The 18,943-nt window shown below is 40.6% G+C and overlaps 1 protein-coding gene across 1 annotated transcript; it reads right to left on the reverse strand.

Moving 5' to 3' along the window:
• Positions 1–4,942: 4,942 nt before the first annotated feature.
• LOC137887930 (mucin-2-like) lies at positions 4,943–18,930 on the reverse strand. The gene is made up of 19 exons (XM_068731181.1): positions 16,048–18,930; positions 14,971–15,101; positions 14,643–14,814; positions 14,199–14,440; positions 13,819–14,002; positions 13,453–13,639; positions 12,410–12,588; positions 12,215–12,284; positions 11,973–12,103; positions 11,688–11,722; positions 11,414–11,582; positions 10,526–10,621; positions 10,373–10,413; positions 9,439–9,561; positions 8,445–8,546; positions 7,221–7,349; positions 6,900–6,939; positions 6,037–6,157; positions 4,943–5,400 (listed from the first exon to the last, which is right to left on the reverse strand). Exons 1-19 carry the CDS (start codon positions 18,773–18,775, stop codon positions 5,166–5,168), a joined length of 5,115 nt encoding a protein of 1,704 aa, XP_068587282.1. The 5' UTR covers positions 18,776–18,930; the 3' UTR covers positions 4,943–5,165.
• Positions 18,931–18,943: the final 13 nt, after the last annotated feature.

The raw sequence follows: 18,943 nt of genomic DNA on the forward strand, positions 1-18,943 counted from the left end.
CTCAAATGCTGGTAACTTTATTCACGTGGTATCACATTAATTGCAGCAGCAGCACTGGAGGATCAGTGGAATTACATACTTTGCAGCAGCACAGGGGATCTGTTAGCAGAATTGCATTCATTGCAGCACAAGCATTGACCATCTCTTAGCGGAAACAAATTCCAGCAGCAGCATAGAGCCTCGGTAGTGGAATTGCATACGTTGCAGCACCAGCATCAAGTATCCGGTAGCGGAATTACATATGTTGCAGCACAAGCATTAAGCATCCGTTAGCGGAATCATATACGTTGCAGCATTGGGTTCTGTTGTGGTCTTGCATTCGTTGCAGAAGCAGCATTGGGTGAATTGTTAAGTGGAATTACATTTATTGCAGCATCATGGGGAAATCTCATGTCAGGTCTTGACCTGCTCTATACATTACATTACATTACATTACAGTCATTTAGCAGATGCTTTTATCCAAAGCGACTTACAATAAGTGTAATCAACAAAGGTATTCAAGAGAACTACTAGTCACCAGAAGTCATAAGTGCATCTCCTTTTTTAAACAAGCATCTAAGAGCATAAACCAGAGCAAAAGTACAGTCCAGAAACAAACTAATACGAATACAATAAGTGCAACAAGCTAATACGAATACAATAATTGCTGAGTGGAAGGCTCAGGGTAGCACTTCCTGAAGAGGTGGGTTTTCAGCCTGCGCCGAAAGATGGGCAGCGACTCTGCTGTCCTGATGTCAGTGGGGAGTTCATTCCACCACTGTGGGGCCAGGACAGAAAACAGCCGTGACCGGGTCGATCGGCCGCCAGGACCTCTGAGCGACGGGGCGACCGATCGCCCCGAGGCAGCAGAGCGAAGTGGTCGGGCGGGGGTGTAAGGCTTGACCATGATCTGGAGATAGGAAGGAGCTGTTCCCTTCATGCCCTGTAGGATAGCACCAGAGTCTTAAACTGGATGCAAGCTCTTACAGGTAGGACGGTGGTGTAGAAGGAGGAATAAATCCATCAGTAGAAAAGAACTAAAGGTGTCGTGTATTTCCTGGAGGGAGTGATAGTCGAACTCAGACCTGCGTGAACATTCCCGGACCTGCTCGTGCCCGACAGCTCGTCAAGACGGAATCACAGATAAGACTGTTTAACGTTAAAGGACACACAAGTTCATCCGTTTTTTCATGGAAATGTCCATAAGTCAGACACTTAAGTTTGTGTTCTGAAAGGTGACAAGGATTGAAAAAATATAAAGGACTACAAGGTGCTGTGTGTACCCAATTAACATAACAGTGTTTTGCAAGATATTAAGTGGCATTAATGTACGTGATTTAGTGTTACTGCTGATCATTGAAAAGAGGTAATTGATTTACATAAAAAGAAGAAAAAAAAACGTTTTTTGTGTATGTGCATTTAAGAAACCTACCATTTGAAGAGAAGTTTTCTAGTCATGGTTTAATATTTTTTAAGTAATACTAATAATACTAATAATAAAGATATTAGCAGTGGGTGTCAGCAGGGCCACGCCAGGAGGCAGGACCAGGGTCCAGATGTAATTGATTGAGTGACTGGTCGATTTTGCAATCCGCCATCCACAGTGGCAGTTGAACAAAATAGTTAGCAGCATGCTTCAGTAGCATTTTTGTAGAGCCAATTGAGCTGGGTATATCAATCAAATTTCAAGTAAATCAAAATTCAAAATTGCGTTTTTGCCGTTAATTACAGCGCCACCATGTAGCCGATTAGAGTCATATTTCTCGGGAAGCACATGCACATCATTTACAGTTTCTGCCCCTACGAGGCTAGAACCCAAATAAATAATGCCTTGTTCATGATGACAGTTTAGTGGTAGCACCTACACTTTGACTCTCACAAATACAGATTATAACACTGGTACAGGCGATGTAGTGTAAAAACCATTCCCCGGTCTAAAATGTGCTATTTCTTTTTTTCTCCACAACCATCTGGTGACCCTCCGAAATTATCTTGGGAAACGTTTTTTCGCATTATGTGCTGATTATTAAATCATAAACTTTTAGTGCATTTAAATTATTACAATATGCGCAGTCATTACAATATAAGTTGCTACAAAGGCCTTTACTACAACAATAAACCTGTTAGACTTTATCTGCTTCCTGGTCGGTGTTGTTCATTTGGGTCCACTTGACCATAACTCCTAACATGTGATTTATCAGTGTGGTTCCTCCTCAACATCCACATGTTTGAATGTATTACTCTAGCTTAGCTTTTTTGGCAGGTCATTCATATACAACATTAATATTTATAATCTGATGATTTCCAGCGATGCACAACAACAACATTATCATATATTGCTCTTAACAACTTGGCTTTAAAATGACTCAAGTAAAAAGTTACTGGTCTGACTCAATTTAAATTATTATGCTTTTTTTTTTTCATGTAACATGTTGATATGTATACCGAAGTCCTTCTCAACTACACACTGTTACTTGTGCACTGAAATAACTTGGTGATGAGAGATATGTCACAATAATTTGCTTTAATTAGTTGTCTATATAGATCCAGAAATTAAGTAAACACTCATTGGCCTGAGAAAGATCTGACTAGGGGATGTGTGCTGTGTGTGGTACCGCCTTTTCCAAAAGCACACAGTGTTACACTGGGACTGTTTGTCTGTGACTCTGTGTGTAGCTTCCAGTGACGTGTTTGACTGCTCTGTCATCACAGCGTTGCTGTGATCTTTCTGTGAGACATTTATCTCTAAGTGTTGGGCAAATACTCAGGGTTGGGAAGTAAACTAGAAACAGGATGTATTGAGGTGATAGGCTTCTCACACAGCTTCTTGAACTCAGGTTAAGGTGGAGGCCGTGTGAGACACAAACACACACACTTAATTTGATATTGAATCACAATGTGGCTGATACAATTGTCCTCAGAAACCCCGTACTTTATGTGTCCAAGGTTTAGCCCAATGCATTCTAATTCCAGGACTTACTGAAAGACTTCTAGTTGTAACCAGAAGTCTTCAGTCCTTGAAGCTACAATAAGCTGTAAAACAATGAGTACATGACTGAAGTTCTACTAAACTACATTTTAGGCCATATTAAATTGTATAGGTAATAATGATATAATCATATATACATTTTCTAGCAAGAAATTGACATATGTTACTGTGAATTCGTAGAAAGTATGCTAGGGGAAGAAAAGGTAATTACAGAAACAGTGTTCATTTTGAACATTTTGATTACTTCAAATTACATGCTTGTGTAACTGAGACAGGCTTGTATCAGATCAGCTCAGCTGAACATGAAATAAAAATGCAAATATGTTTCCTTGAAAGGACAATGTTATTTGGAATTATAAATTGCAGACCCATACGATTAGTTTGCCGACAGAGCCAAAAGGTCTGTAGACGACACAGTCAACATGGCCCTCCACTTCAGCCTCCAGCATCTGAACTCCTCAGGAACCTACGCCAGGATCTTGTTTGTGGACTTCAGCTCTGCCTTCCGTACCATCATCCCTTCTCTGCTGAAGGACAAGCTCTCTCAGCTGCACGTGCCCGACTCCACCTGCACGTGGATCACAGACTTCCTGTCCGACAGGAAGCAGCGTGTGAAGCTGGGGAAACATGTCTCAGTCTCTCAGACCATCAGCACCGGTCCCCCCCCAAAGGCTTCCTTTCCCCTCTGCTCTTCTCCCTGGACACCAACAGCTGCACCTGCAGTCACCAGTCCGTTGAGCTCCTGAAGTTCTCGGATGACACCACCCTCATTGGAGGGATGAGTCCGCCTACAGGTGGGAGACTGACCGTCCGGTGACCTGGTCCCTCCATGACTTGTGAACAAAACTGTTTGATTCCCTTCGCTCTGGCAGGAGGCTGCGGTGCATCAGGACCAAGACCTCACGCCACAAGAACAGTTTCTTCCCCTCTGCATTTGGGTTCATCACTCATGCCTGGGATCCCCACTGACTCAGACACTTCCCCAAGACAATTCCTTACAGTTACGCACCCTTGCACATCTTTCTATCTATTAATATACACTTGGTACTTTAATAATATACATGTTTTAAGGTACTCTTATTTGTTTGTTTTCCATATTTTATTGTACATTTTCCTATTTTTGTATTCATTTTTGATGTTTTATACCATTGCACTGTGTTTATTGTTATGCCCCAATCACCGAGGCAAATGTATTGTATGTGTAACGTACTTGGCAATAAACAGTTTCTGATTCTGATAGAGCAGCACCCTCTTCTGATATGTAAGGCTGCTCTGAGCCCATAAACCATGCAGCGTTGGAGCTGAGGCTTCTTGGACTGAAGGGGCTTCTCAAAGAATTATAAGGCTGAGTTTTAGCATAATCTTTATCTTCTCTTTATTACTACCCATGGTTTGAATCACAACTAAAGATTTTGAATTAATTGTATCTTTATCTATTTGAACAGTGAGGAAAAAGGTCACGTCTGTGATTCCTTGGCCTGAAGTGACTGAATGAGCAGCAAGTTTGTGGGAACAAAAATAATTGTTCAAAGAACTCATAGAATAAATATGATCTTCAAAAATGTTTGTGTAGTTTAAATAATTCTTAAAATCAATAATAATGAACATTTTTCAACTCAAAGTTCAGCATTAAATTAAATCTATCAGCTGCTCATTTATTTACACAACATTCATTTGCATAAAGCAGATCCAGGTGTCCCTGACTTCGCCCTTCTGCATACATTCTAGTTTGAATGTGCTCAGGGAACACCTGAGAAAACATCTGTTGTTTTCTTTCAAGTTGCTATTTAAGTGAGGGAAAAGACGTAAGCTCTACCTCAGTAGCTTTTGTAATAGTTTAAAACTGATGTTTGTTGTAGAGGTTTGGTTTTGATGAGGTGATTTGTCAAACTTGGACAGGTACGTACACACACTCACACATACGTACTCACACACACACTGTGCATGCAGAAATAAATCAAACAAAAACAGACATGCTCAGCCTGCAGCTACAGTATGATCTTTATTAATGAGAACTTTGTGGGTATATAATTTGATCAAGCTAAAACTAAGTATGCTAATACACTAGACATAAATACAGGAATTACATATGCAGATGATGTTGATATTGATTCAAATATGACAGTTCAGTTATGGTCCTATTAATTCATGCTCATTACACAATTGGCCAAAGCACATGCTTGTCCTGGTTTTTGCCTCATCTCCTGCGTCGACTTGACTTGACGTTGGAGGTCTTGACGCTGGAGGTAGTGCTCGCCAATTCGCCTTGGCCAGAGCATTCTGTCTTGAGGCACCCGCAGGAGTCGATGTGGATGTAGGTGTAGCTCAACTTCGTGTTGTCAGGGCAGGAGAGCTGGATCGTCCGCTCAGATGAAGCCACCTCCTGACAGCAGGAGCAGGTGTGCTGCAAGGATCTCGTTTTGGAAGAGTAGCTGACAGAAGAGAGAAGAGGACGGTGTGAAGAAAGAAAGGCAACAAGGCAATTTGGAAAAAATAACTTTTGTTCAAGAAAATTAGAATTTAAGACTACAGAGCTACAAAGTTTAGAAAGTTCCCCAATATGGCCATCGTATGATCTAAACCACCTCTTTTAATAATTTCTGATGATTTAAAGGGGCACTCCAATCATTTTGCAAATAAAGAGCAGTTTTACAGCTCATGGTTAGTACTACTGAGCCTGTAGTACAATGTGTTCTATGGCTCAGGGGGAACTTTGTCAAGTCTGAGGAAACAACCTTAGTGATGTCATAGTGATGCCATCAGGCTTGGAGACTTTGCATGTATAGCATTTGTATTCTATCTAATTGTATCGTTTATATTCCAATTAAAATAGGTTGACTTGCTGTGTGTGTATCCATGGTGAAGGCAACAACTACATGTTATTTTTCTAATGAAATGACTGAAAGTCAGGATACATCAGGCCTCTGTTACACTGTTAAAGACCATTCTTTTTTTTCTCTTAAAGTGTATGTAAATGCTCCTTTAATGTGATAAACATACAATTGAAACACAATATTTAGAATTTTCCCTGACACTGAGGACAAGGAAAAGACATGAGGGGGACTCACAAGGTGAAGGTTCCACACGCTCCACTACAGGATGTCACATTGACCAATTCGTTGGCGTGGCAGCCCTGGCTCTCCAGGTGCACAGTAGTGGTGGACACGTCGCACTGACCCTTTGGAATACCTGAGGCAGGCAAGAGAAACACGTTGAGAGGGAAAAACATCTCATTTCACCTGATTTACAGATCATAGTATCTGTATGGTGGCCAAGAAAGCTCAAAGTACTGCAAACGGACACAAGCAATTGAAGAAACATCTTCACCAACTTCAAGACACACAAAAAGACCAATTTGTCTATTAGATTGATATTTTTGTGTGTTGTGACGTTGTTGTTTTTGTGTGTTTTCAAGTTGGTGAATGTTTTATAAATGCTGCGCATGTGCAAGTTGGTGGAAATTTTTCCCCATTTGCTTTTGTTGTGTCTATTTTCAGTGCGTTGCGCTCTAAGGGCCACCGTAGATCTGTGAACAAAAACTGAAGACTGTGGTGCAAGAACAATTACGCCTGGTTTTCTTGGGAGCAAGCCCTGATGGAAAAGTTTACTTTGTTCAGTTTTGTGTTTGTTTTTAGAAGTAAAACAAATCTAACTGAGTAGGATCCGTACTACCTAGTTCAATCCCAATACAATAACAAACTGCTGAATAAATAAAGAGGCTCAATAAACCAATGATGCCTTGAATGTAGTACAAGTAGTGCAAATACCTTCATCATGCATTATTTTATCCTATATGAACAAGACATCATGATTATTAGAAGCTCTAATGGACATCATGGGTTTGTGTAACCAGAGGGAGAAGAGAGTGTGGTCAGGCCACATGAGCATAAATAACATGCAGGTATGAAAAACTCATGGAAGCAATACATACAGAAACGGCAGCATCCGTTCGGAGCTATGGTCTCTGTTCCCTGCAGGAGACACACACATTCACACATCAGTATTCTGTGGGTCATGTATTCATTTTGTAGAGATTCACATGAGACTGCAGGTGGCACTGTTTTTCTACCACCTTCCCTTAAACATGAACATCATGTCATCAGTTATGCATTTTATATTCCAACCTGAAGTACTCACATTTTCAGAGAATATGAAGCTACAATAATGAGGGTTGGTTTGTGTGTGTCTGTGTGTGTGTGTGTGTGTGTGTGTGTGTGTGTGTGTGTGTGTGTGTGTGTGTGTGTGCAGTCACCGGTATGCATTCTTCAGGGTTGTAGGGAGGACAGCTGATCTCGGCCTCTATGGTGATGCACTGATTAGCGATCTTCATACAATCAAACCTCACACAGGGGTTGTCAGCAGGAGACCAATTGGTGCCAGGCTAAAGAATAACATAACAGAATTTTGGATCAGAACCACTATCAATTCAATTCAATTCCATTTATTTTGTGTAGCCCAAAATCACAAATCACAAATTTGCCTCAGAGGGCTTTACAATCTGTACATTATCATCTCCATATGGACATTTGTGGATTGTTCCTAGCATTTGACTCAGAGCTCTTTCGCCTCCCTGTGAAACACATGAGACTTTAGAGATTTGGTCAAAACCAGACCACACAAATTTAAAGCAACTCATTTTGACATTTTGACACCAAGTGCATTTTCATCAGATTGTTTCTTTTTTATTTTCTGTTGACTAATAGGGTTCGTTCTCCAGCATACTTTGGACCGAGTCTCTGAAGTCTCCCCTGATACAACATTGGGCTATTCTGAGTGTCAAAGGCCTGATATTCCTTGTGAGGCAGTTGAAGCGCGTTTAACCTTCTCCGCCATTTCTCCTCCTCGTTGACTTGTCTGAATTTTTTTTTTTTAGATTCGTTAGTGTCATCAAATGAAGATGCACTTCACCTCTCGTTGATTTGAGCTGATTATTGTGACATGGAAAGTTAAACTTGCAAAAACCTAGAGGGACACACCTATGGGTTTGTGTGTTTTAGTCAATGTTCTATACAATAGTTCCAGAATCCAAATCAACAGAGACTTGAGCCTTGATTAACAAAGGTAATCCATCACGTCGTCATCAGAGTGATTTGCAGTCGGCACTCCCTTAACATACAGTACATTTAAAAAGAATAAAAGCAGAAATTGCACTCAATTCCAATGATGGAATAATACCGTTTGATCTACTTCTCTCTTGTATGCTGTGGAGGTGCCACACCTCTTGGTGGATGAACATAAACTGCAAAATATCTTTAAATATGCATTGGGTGACTTGCTTTTTTTTTTGAGCTGTCATCATATCTGTGTCACATGTCATGTTATGCTGACAAAGCCAAAAAGTACAAACAACAAATAGCATTATTATTGTATTTAAAAGACAGTAGAGTTGTTGGAGACCTTAGTGACCTTATAGATATATCCAATCTAATCTATTTTGCTCTCTCTCACACACATGCACACACACACATATACCAACCTGTAATGTGCGTGTGATGTTGGAGTTTGGCAGCATGAAAACACAGCTTGTTTGGACACACTTCCCACAGCACTGGTCAGCGACGGTCTCATACTCATAACCCTAAATAGAGACACAAAGACTAACTTACCATACAAACAATATACAATGTATAACAATATAAACATGTAAAAGCAACACAAGCTCTGGATGATATTTATTTTTGGGATTCAGGGTTGACTGTTGAGTTTACAGAATACGTAGCTCATATTTTCATTACTTCCAATGGCAGTAAATTGCCAAATCAAATCCGCCTCGACTAATGTGCGTGGTCGAAACACAAAATCAGTTTGCATGCACTAGTGCTTTAAAATGTCCCAACAAGTGAGCACAAACCACTTTTAAGCTTTAAACATTCTGCAGCTCATGATTTTATGGTCTTAAAAGGACACTTTTGAAATGGTGAACGGATCCATGGTCAGTTTGAATCTGCCCTCACATGTTCCTGTAGATGACCTGTCAGAGGCGTAGCTCTGTAGAATTAGAGAAGGTGTCCTCACACAGGCTTCAGTAGCATACCCCCTTATCTGGCAGTTAAACTCAGCCACAGCTCTTTCACTGTTGAATCTCCCATTGGAACTTGTAAAATGATCCCTCCCTAAATTTAAATTGTGCTCTTTTGTGCCCAATAATTTTGCTCAATTTACATAATTGTATGTTCCCATACAAATGTAATGAGTGGTGTTATTATAGTATTTTCCTGTTATATGGTCATTCCTAGAAGCAATCAAATCAGACTGGAAAAAAAAAAGCACAGCAGATCTGTCAGAGGTCAGTTTTTATGTTCTAAAGTGTCATCTACATACATGATACCAGTGCTAACTTTTGATCTTGAAATCAACAACTGTGTTAAATGAATGTGCTCATCAGTAGACTCATGAAGAAAGTATGCAAGAATAAACTTAACAAATGTAAGTGTCTGAGTGAGGGAGGGAAAGATAGAGACTCATCTTACCAGAGGGCAGTGTGTATCACATGGTGCCAGCTGGCATTCTATTTTGTGAAATTCGTCGCTGGCATCTTTCATGTTACTGCAAATGCAATTGTAACATGGCTTCATGAGCACCATGTCTCCAACCTGGATGGACGGGGTGAGAAGGTCAGTAGAGATACACCTACTCCTGCTTGTAAACACTAGAAACTCCACTCAATATAATGCAGTCCAGTACAACGCCACTGCAAACTACAACTTCAGTTATAAACATAGAGTTATGTATTAATACATTTGAGAGTGCATTCAAAGCCTGAACCAGCCCATTTTAATTTGGCTCATGAATTCTACTTACCATTTGTAAAAAGACAGACTGCTTTAGTCTGTTATAAATGATATTGTCTCACATAATGTGACTCTGTTACTTATATGTTAGATCTCAACAGACCTAGTGCAAACATTTCTATTAATAAAGCACTTGTGAACCATACACCTGTGTGACGTAACAAAGCAAATGTTTTTTTTCCTGGATTCACGGTGAGATTCTAGGACACACTCATTTCCATGCAGATTTTAGCCTTATCCACCACTCTATCGACAAATTCCACCCAGTCTTCAGTGAAGTTGCTGTTTGATGTGCTGTTCTCTATGTATGGCACTAAAGCAGCATTGTGAATTTAAATGATCATGAGTTATGACCAAATTGTTTTCCTGTACAAAGCCTATTATTTGCTGACAAGATATAGGTAAATCTAAAAACCATGGCCATCAACTGTTCACCATTACCACCAGTTATTATGTCTGGAAATGGTATTTGATAATAACACCTAACACATACTTCCAATGACATATGTTTTAGGTTAAAATGACACAATCCTACAATCTCCCTTTTCTTTAAAGTTGCAATATCATCACTTCACATCAGTTTCACATAGAGGAGGTAGATATGAGGTCTCACCTGATATATATGGTTTTGGTAAACACACACATTTTGAATCTCTGTGAAGGAAAGAGAACAACCAAAAATCTTTATATGTGATGCAACAATCAGTGGCAACAATGACGCCTGGCTATGCAGTTACAGTAACATGCACAAGCATACCATACTCACCGCAGGTAACATTGGAACAACAGACTCCCATAGTGATTTTCTGAGTATAACCAATAGGACAGGTCCGCACAGGAGGGCACAGTGTCACATTGCACTCTGTTTAATGAAGGAGGGAATGTTCACACCAGTAAATAAGAACAGCGGGGTTTTTTTTTACATTTGGTTATAAATATTTGCAGACATAGTTCATACATTAAATCTCCAGCTGCTTCCATAACTGGTACATAAACAGATATTGGCAGAAAAGAGTTTCACGGTGAAGCTTTAATTCACAACCCCTGCATCAGAGGTGTCCTGTGACATTGTCTGATACGAGAAGTTTAAGTCCCAGTGAAATGGAAGTTAGAGTGGTGTACAGTTACAAAAGGTATTTAGATAAAATCCTTCATCGATTGGACTTCTAAAAAGTGGGCAGGCTCAGAATGTAGCGCCATATGGAGCTGCAGAGGACGGTGGCTCCTCACACAAACCACTGTTGTTGGTAAAAGTTGCAGATTGATTGATGGATGGAGGTCATAATAAATTTGGTTGATATTGGTCAGAACAAGCTTACATAAGCACACTTCATATCTTGTTTTACAGGAAGAAAAGATCATTGGATTGTGTTACGAGTACACAATATGACTGTGATTTAAAGGGGTGAAAATTGCTTTATTCATTTAATTTAAAACTTTTATGGACATTATTAGAATCAATTATTCTCAGTAGCTGTGTTATTAAGTACTGCTCAGGATGTTTCACTCCATGCATGCTGGGATATGCTCAAGACTCCTGTCAAAAATGGATGGATTACACGCTGTGTTGAATATATAACTACAGTATGTCTAAATAAATACAGAATGTATTGACTACAGTATAGGAGTTGCTTCCTTTTTGGGGCTCACTTACCACACTTCTCCTCTTGACAGCAGCCAACCGTGTCAGTGACCTTGACCTGACCCTCTTGGTCACAGCTGAGGGGTGGCTGTGCTGGACAGGACACTTGACGACATGTGACCTGCAGTGTGTCCTCCTCACATATACACTCCTTACAGCCTTCTATCCATGTTGAATTGGCCTGAGGACACAATGTTTATTTCAGATGGTAGGAGGCATGACATCTTTACTGGCCTGTCAAAAAGGTTACGTAGAAAGGGACTAGCATTGTAGTAACATGACTTACATGTGTCCATTTTCCATTTGGCAGCTGACAAATTTCTATTAAGAGAAAAGTATAAAACATAAAGCAGTTTGTGTCTTAGCTTTCCTAAATCACTACCAGTCTACTCCACCTTAAGCTAAATACACATAGACATACTAAAGTGGACTAAAACAGCTCTACATCCTCACTAAAGGATACTAACTGTATAAGAATAGAATAAGAAATAGAGTTTTGACTTGGTCACAAAAGGCCATCAAAAAGTGACCCTTTCAACATAGCTGTTGCCGTGCAGCATTGCTATCTTACCACAGGTGGGCACACATTCATTAGAGCTGGCAGAGAGGAGGAAGGTTCCATTTGGGCAGTAGCAACCCTCCAGATCCATACTTGTCATGGCACTAAACGCATTGACAGCAAAGACGAATTTCTGGTTGTACCTGCAGACACAACAGCATATTATGTGAAGGCCACACCTTGATGTTGTATGTGAGTCAAAGCATAAATGAATGGAAATTAATTGACTGCAATGTGTTGGTGAAATGCAGTACCAGGATTCACAGGTAGACTCCACCTGAGGGCCACAGGCCCGATACACTTTGGGACTTGGGCATCTATAATCTATTAAGAGATGAAGGGAGAACATATCATGTTTTTTAGTTGAGGTCATTGCTGTTATATTGTCAGTGAAATGATAAGTAAATAAATAGTGCTTGACTTTAACATCACATATTCTGGTTACATACCACAGATTCCTTTGGTGGCAGTCCTCCAGTCAATACAAATTCCAACCTCAGCACAGGCATCAGCATAGGTTTGTAAGCTGGTGCAGCCAATGTGATTAATGTGCATGTGGCACACGTCAAACTTACAGGCCATAACAAATGGACTGTAGTCAACCTTCTTGTGGCAACGCTCAAACACACTGGGGAACATGGGATTTGTCGTCAGTATGGACACTTTACACAATCTGAATGCATCATTACACATTATCAAGACATGTGAATAAACCAGGAATGTGTTATTTGTCAGGTTTGTTTCAAAGCTGGATTGAAACTTGTCTAATAAGGGCTTTTCTGCTATGGAATCTGTAACAGTTCATCTACCTGTTAAAGTAATGGCTTTTTGTCATTCAGAGAGACGTGCCTGTTATCTAAATGCCGTTGTGGCTTTATTCAGATATAACATGACGGTGATGGAAAGAGCCACAAGGCTTGCATGATATTTGAAGAACATCGATGAGCTGGAAAGCACTAAGATGAAGGAAGAATGTTTTCAGTTCATGGACGAGCAGAGCCGGTCCATGTCAAATGACTGATCCTCTGATTGATGGACAAATCCCCCTCACTAAACCACAGTCGTTTTTCTATTATAACCACTGCTGCTGTTATCCTTTTTCTATTCATATTTTGATATTATTGGTGCTAATACGGGTATTACTACGCTAATATGCATAATTTATATTATAGGAGTTGACTATGTTCTCTCATGTTGTTCATTCTGTACACATGACATCTAGTGCATTTTTGTCCATAGGAGAGGGATACCTTCTCTGTTACTCTCCCAGAGGTTTCTTCCTTTTCCTGTTAACATTTTTTTCTTTTCTTTTTTTTTAGAGCGGGGTGGGTCCCTTTCCGATGCAAGGGTGCAAGGACAGAAGATGGCATGTGCCTTTGTAAAGCCGTCTGAGGCCAATTTGCAAATTTGGGCTATACAAATAATGGGAATTGAATTGAATGTTTCAGATGAATGGTGTAATTTCTGGCTTGTTTTCCCCTGTTCCTCTTACCTGCTTTGGATGATCTCACAGATGGTTGTATTGCAGGTATCAGGCGGAGGTGTTGGTGTTGGTGTCGGGTGAACTCGATCACAGTAACTGTTATTAGCGCGCCACTCGTGCGCCATGTCAGGACATGAAGGATCTATTTTGCCACTGGGCAACATGCAGTCATCTGTCCGGTTGTTGTCACATGTGCCTAGAGAAACCCTCATTATAAATCATGTTGATTGCGTAATGTTTTAAATAGGTACAAAATGTTAATCTGTTATAAGTATTAATTTCACAACATTTTCAAATGGTAAGCATGTCATTTATCAACTGCTGTTCAAACTCAACATACAGTAAGATGCTATCCCTTTCTACTGCAGGACTCACCACACTGTCCCTCGGTGTTGCCGCCAAATTCACTATAGGGCAGATAGATACCGTAATTGAGCCCAGAGAAGGTGACTTTGGCATGGATTTCAGGGATGACAAGCACTGTTTCAATGACGGTGGTGATTATACGGAAGACATCATTCTGGTACGCAGGACTTACTTGCTTGTCATTCACAGAAACCTAGAAAAAGGCAATGTGAAAGAAACGTCACAAATAACCATTTAAAGACTTATTTGTAAGGTGCAATGCACCTACAGTTAGTCCTTCTTTACAAAACAAAGAAAGTTGAATGAATTAGGATCAGGCTTAGTGCTGCTAGGTTCATGACTAGAGTTTGAATTAAGAATGAAGAAAGTTAATAGTGCCATGTAAGTACCTGATTTGTGAAATTGCCATTGATATCCTTCTGTGTAATATAGATCTTGTAGCTTTGATAGAAGACGATGATGGACTGAGGACAGGATAAGCCATCACCACAGTAGTAGTTATCAATCATAACACTTAAGTTGTATTTGGGCGAAATCTCTTTCATCAGCCAGTAGGAACAGTTGCCTTGAAAATCATAGTAGGTTCCATCGAAGGTGACATAATGGGGGTCTCCCCAACCGTAGCAGGTACCTTCATATGACACATATACAATATCTTTAAAATAACATTTCAAGTAAGCTGGTATCATCTGAGACACAATGTCCGTAGTTGAATTAAATATAAGTAACATTTTAAAAAACTAAAAATAAGACATTGCTACAGGTAAAATGCTTTTACATGTTCAACTTTAGGATATTGCAGACCAAGCAATATTTTAGGTAATCAGACTTACATTGGCATTCAAGCTTGGGGCAGCATTCATCAGCACCCAGCACTTCAACATAAGGGAAATTATTTGCGCACACTATAGGCTTTGGAGTTGTACACGGCACTTTGTTATAGGTCACGTTGCCCTCGTCACATCGTCCTTGGACACATTTATTCTTCATCCAAATTTCGCCATTCTATAAGGACAACAATAGATTGGTTATAGAAAAATAGAATAACTTATTAATTAGTCATGCAAAGTAAATGTAATGATAGCATTTTTGAGCAGTACTGCTTAACAATTGCATATAAAAACAAAGTTGAATATGTATAGAATGGAAATAAAGAAGTACCTGTCTTGGAGGTGTTACAGTATCACACAATTTAGGACACGGTGTGTGTTTGGATACTACATGACAGCTCTCATTGCAGTATCCTATGTAACAGTAGCCATCACCGTCAGTCACATTGTAAACTATGGAGTCTGAAAATTTGGCACAGGAAGATTGTTGAAACATACAACAACCACACATCACATATCACAATGTGATTTCATTTATGAGAGACTGAGGCTATCATATAGCACACAGATCACACAGATGTATATGTACTAATTACAAAAAAAGTAACCCCACAGAAGGCTAGTGATCTGCAGCAGGGCTGGGTCTGTTGTACCTATACCTAACTCCTCTCTGCTAAGAAACTTCTTTGACAGGAGAAGAGCAGGCGGAAGCTCCAGAGACTAGCTAGCTCACTAGCCAGCACTGAAAATGGACAAGCTAACTAAGCCAGCCTTCTTCTACAGAGCTCCCATCTGCTTTCTTCCCTAATGTGATTGCCAGCAGCGTATGGGTCGGCTACTATGGTCGTTCTTTTGGTTAATATTACCTTTCTCAAGTAACACTCGTGGTCTCGGAGAGTGAGTGACTGTAAACATTGAGAGAAACTCGTTTCTTCAGCAATTATGAAAAAGAGCAAAACTTGCTAGCCAGTGTTAACTAACAGATTAAGAGAATTATTCTGCCTCCCCCTACGCTCCATCCACAAAAATATGTCATCATGTTTATCAACAGAAAAGGGGTCAATTTGTAATAGCTAAGCCATTCAACTTCCTTTACTCATTTGGCTATTGTATTTCAAAGTCTTTCTGATCATCTGACTCATGTTTCTTGCCCTGAATCTGTTTTACCGATGTCACCAGACTCTGTCAGAGCAATGGAACTTTAGTTTTCTATCACATTAATTGTTCAATAAAACTGTCTGGTTGGTTTAAAACATGCTAAATGTAAAATAAGGTACTTAAGTCTTGATAAGTTGACGTGGGGGACAAGGTTTTTGCACATGAAATCCACAATGGTGTCTGAAATAGATGTGGATCAACTGCAAGATAAATGTTGTTAAAAAGTGTGTCTTTATTAAGCTGAACTTACCAGGGTTGAAAGATGTACCATTATGAAGGCAAGAGCAAAGTGGTTTAGTAGGTGGATGCGTGGGGGTTTCTCCTGTCACTACATGTGGCATAGTTGTGGCTGGTGAAGTGATAGTAGAAGTTGCTGGAGTTGTAGTAGTTGTTGTTTCAGTTGTGGTAGGAGTTGTGGTGGTTGGCGTAGTTGAAGGTGTTGTAGTTGTTTCAGTTGTGGTGGTTGGCGTAGTTGAAGGGGTTGTAGTTGTTGTTTCAGTTGTGGTAGGAGTTGTGGTGGTTGGCGTAGTTGAAGGTGTTGTCGTTGTTTCAGTTGTGGTAGGAGTTGTGGTGGTTGGCGTAGTTGAAGGTGTTGTAGTTGTTTCAGTTGTGGTAGGAGTTGTGGTGGTTGGTGTAGTTGAAGGTGTTGTAGTTGTTTCAGTTGTGGTAGAAGTTTTAGTGGTAAGCGTAGTTGAAGGTGTTGTAGTTGGAACTGTTGTGGAAGGAGTTGATGAAATTCCACACCCACAGCACTTAAATTGAATTTCATAATCAAAACACAATTGCTGAAGTCCTTGTTGTTTGTTGATGCATATGACACCAACATCTTTATTGCAAGTCACAGTTTGACCCACCATTGAAAGGGACAGGTCTGGATAAGGAGCAGCTCTACACTGGACTTCTTCGGGATCTGAGCATACATTATGAGCAGCAGACACTATCTCCTGGATGGATTCATCATACCCACCATCAGGGCCTTGTGTGGGCTTGCCAAGATCAATCCATTCTGACCAAGCACATGTCATATTGTATCCCACAGGGCAAGGTGTAGATGTAGGTGGCTGACTTGTAGTTGTTGTTTCAGTTGTGGTGGTTGGCGTAGTTGAAGGTGTTGTAGTTGTTTCAGTTGTGGTAGGAGTTGTGGTGGTTGGTGTTGTTTCAGTTGTGGTAGGAGTTGTGGTGGTTGGCGTAGTTGAAGGTGTTGTAGTTGTTTCAGTTGTGGTAGGAGTTGTGGTGGTTGGCGTAGTTGAAGGTGTTGTAGTTGTTTCAGTTGTGGTAGGAGTTGTGGTGGTTGGTGTAGTTGAAGGTGTTGTAGTTGTTTCAGTTGTGGTAGAAGTTTTAGTGGTAAGCGTAGTTGAAGGTGTTGTAGTTGGAACTGTTGTGGAAGGAGTTGATGAAATTCCACACCCACAGCACTTAAATTGAATTTCATAATCAAAACACAATTGCTGAAGTCCTTGTTGTTTGTTGATGCATATGACACCAACATCTTTATTGCAAGTCACAGTTTGACCCACCATTGAAAGGGACAGGTCTGGATAAGGAGCAGCTCTACACTGGACTTCTTCAGGATCTGAGCATACATTATGAGCAGCAGACACTATCTCCTGGATGGATTCATCATACCCACCATCAGGGCCTTGTGTGGGCTTGCCAAGATCAATCCATTCTGACCAAGCACATGTCATATTGTATCCCACAGGGCAAGGTGTAGATGTAGGTGGCTGACTTGTAGTTGTTGTTTCAGTTGTGGTGGTTGGCGTAGTTGAAGGTGTTGTAGTTGTTTCAGTTGTGGTAGGAGTTGTGGTGGTTGGCGTAGTTGAAGGTGTTGTAGTTGTTTCAGTTGTGGTAGGAGTTGTGGTGGTTGGCGTAGTTGAAGGTGTTGACGTTGTTTCAGTTGTGGTAGGAGTTGTGGTGGTTGGTGTAGTTGAAGGTGTTGTAGTTGTTTCAGTTGTGGTAGAAGTTTTAGTGGTAAGCGTAGTTGAAGGTGTTGTAGTTGGAACTGTTGTGAAAGGAGTTGATGAAATTCCACACCCACAGCACTTAAATTGAATTTCATAATCAAAACACAATTGCTGAAATCCTTGTTGTTTGTTGATGCATATGACACCAACATCTTTATTGCAAGTCACAGTTTGACCCACCATTGAAATGGACAGGTCTGGATAACGAGCAGCTCTACACTGGACTTCTTCGGGATCTGAGCATACATTATGAGCAGCAGACACTATCTCCTGGATGGATTCATCATACCCACCATCAGGGCCTTGTGTGGGCTTGCCAAGATCAATCCATTCTGACCAAGCACATGTCATATTGTATCCCACAGGGCAAGGTGTAGATGTAGGTGGCTGACTTGTAGTTGTTGTTTCAGTTGTGGTGGTTGGCGTAGTTGAAGGTGTTGTAGTTGTTTCAGTTGTGGTAGGAGTTGTGGTGGTTGGTGTTGTTTCAGTTGTGGTAGGAGTTGTGGTGGTTGGCGTAGTTGAAGGTGTTGTAGTTGTTTCAGTTGTGGTAGGAGTTGTGGTGGTTGGCGTAGTTGAAGGTGTTGTAGTTGTTTCAGTTGTGGTAGGAGTTGTGGTGGTTGGTGTAGTTGAAGGTGTTGTAGTTGTTTCAGTTGTGGTAGAAGTTTTAGTGGTAAGCGTAGTTGAAGGTGTTGTAGTTGGAACTGTTGTGGAAGGAGTTGATGAAATTCCACACCCACAGCACTTAAATTGAATTTCATAATCAAAACACAATTGCTGAAGTCCTTGTTGTTTGTTGATGCATATGACACCAACATCTTTATTGCAAGTCACAGTTTGACCCACCATTGAAAGGGACAGGTCTGGATAAGGAGCAGCTCTACACTGGACTTCTTCGGGATCTGAGCATACATTATGAGCAGCAGACACTATCTCCTGGATGGATTCATCATACCCACCATCAGGGCCTTGTGTGGGCTTGCCAAGATCAATCCATTCTGACCAAGCACATGTCATATTGTATCCCACAGGGCAAGGTGTAGATGTAGGTGGCTGACTTGTAGTTGTTGTTTCAGTTGTGGTGGTTGGCGTAGTTGAAGGTGTTGTAGTTGTTTCAGTTGTGGTAGGAGTTGTGGCGGCTGGTGTTGTTTCAGTTGTGGTAGGAGTTGTGGTGGTTGGTGTTGT

The sequence above is a fragment of the Cebidichthys violaceus genome, unplaced genomic scaffold (assembly GCF_023349555.1).
Source record: "Cebidichthys violaceus isolate CVI_PGR_0920_01 unplaced genomic scaffold, fCebVio1.0.p SCAF_5, whole genome shotgun sequence".
NCBI classification, from domain to species: Eukaryota; Metazoa; Chordata; class Actinopteri; order Perciformes; family Stichaeidae; genus Cebidichthys; species Cebidichthys violaceus.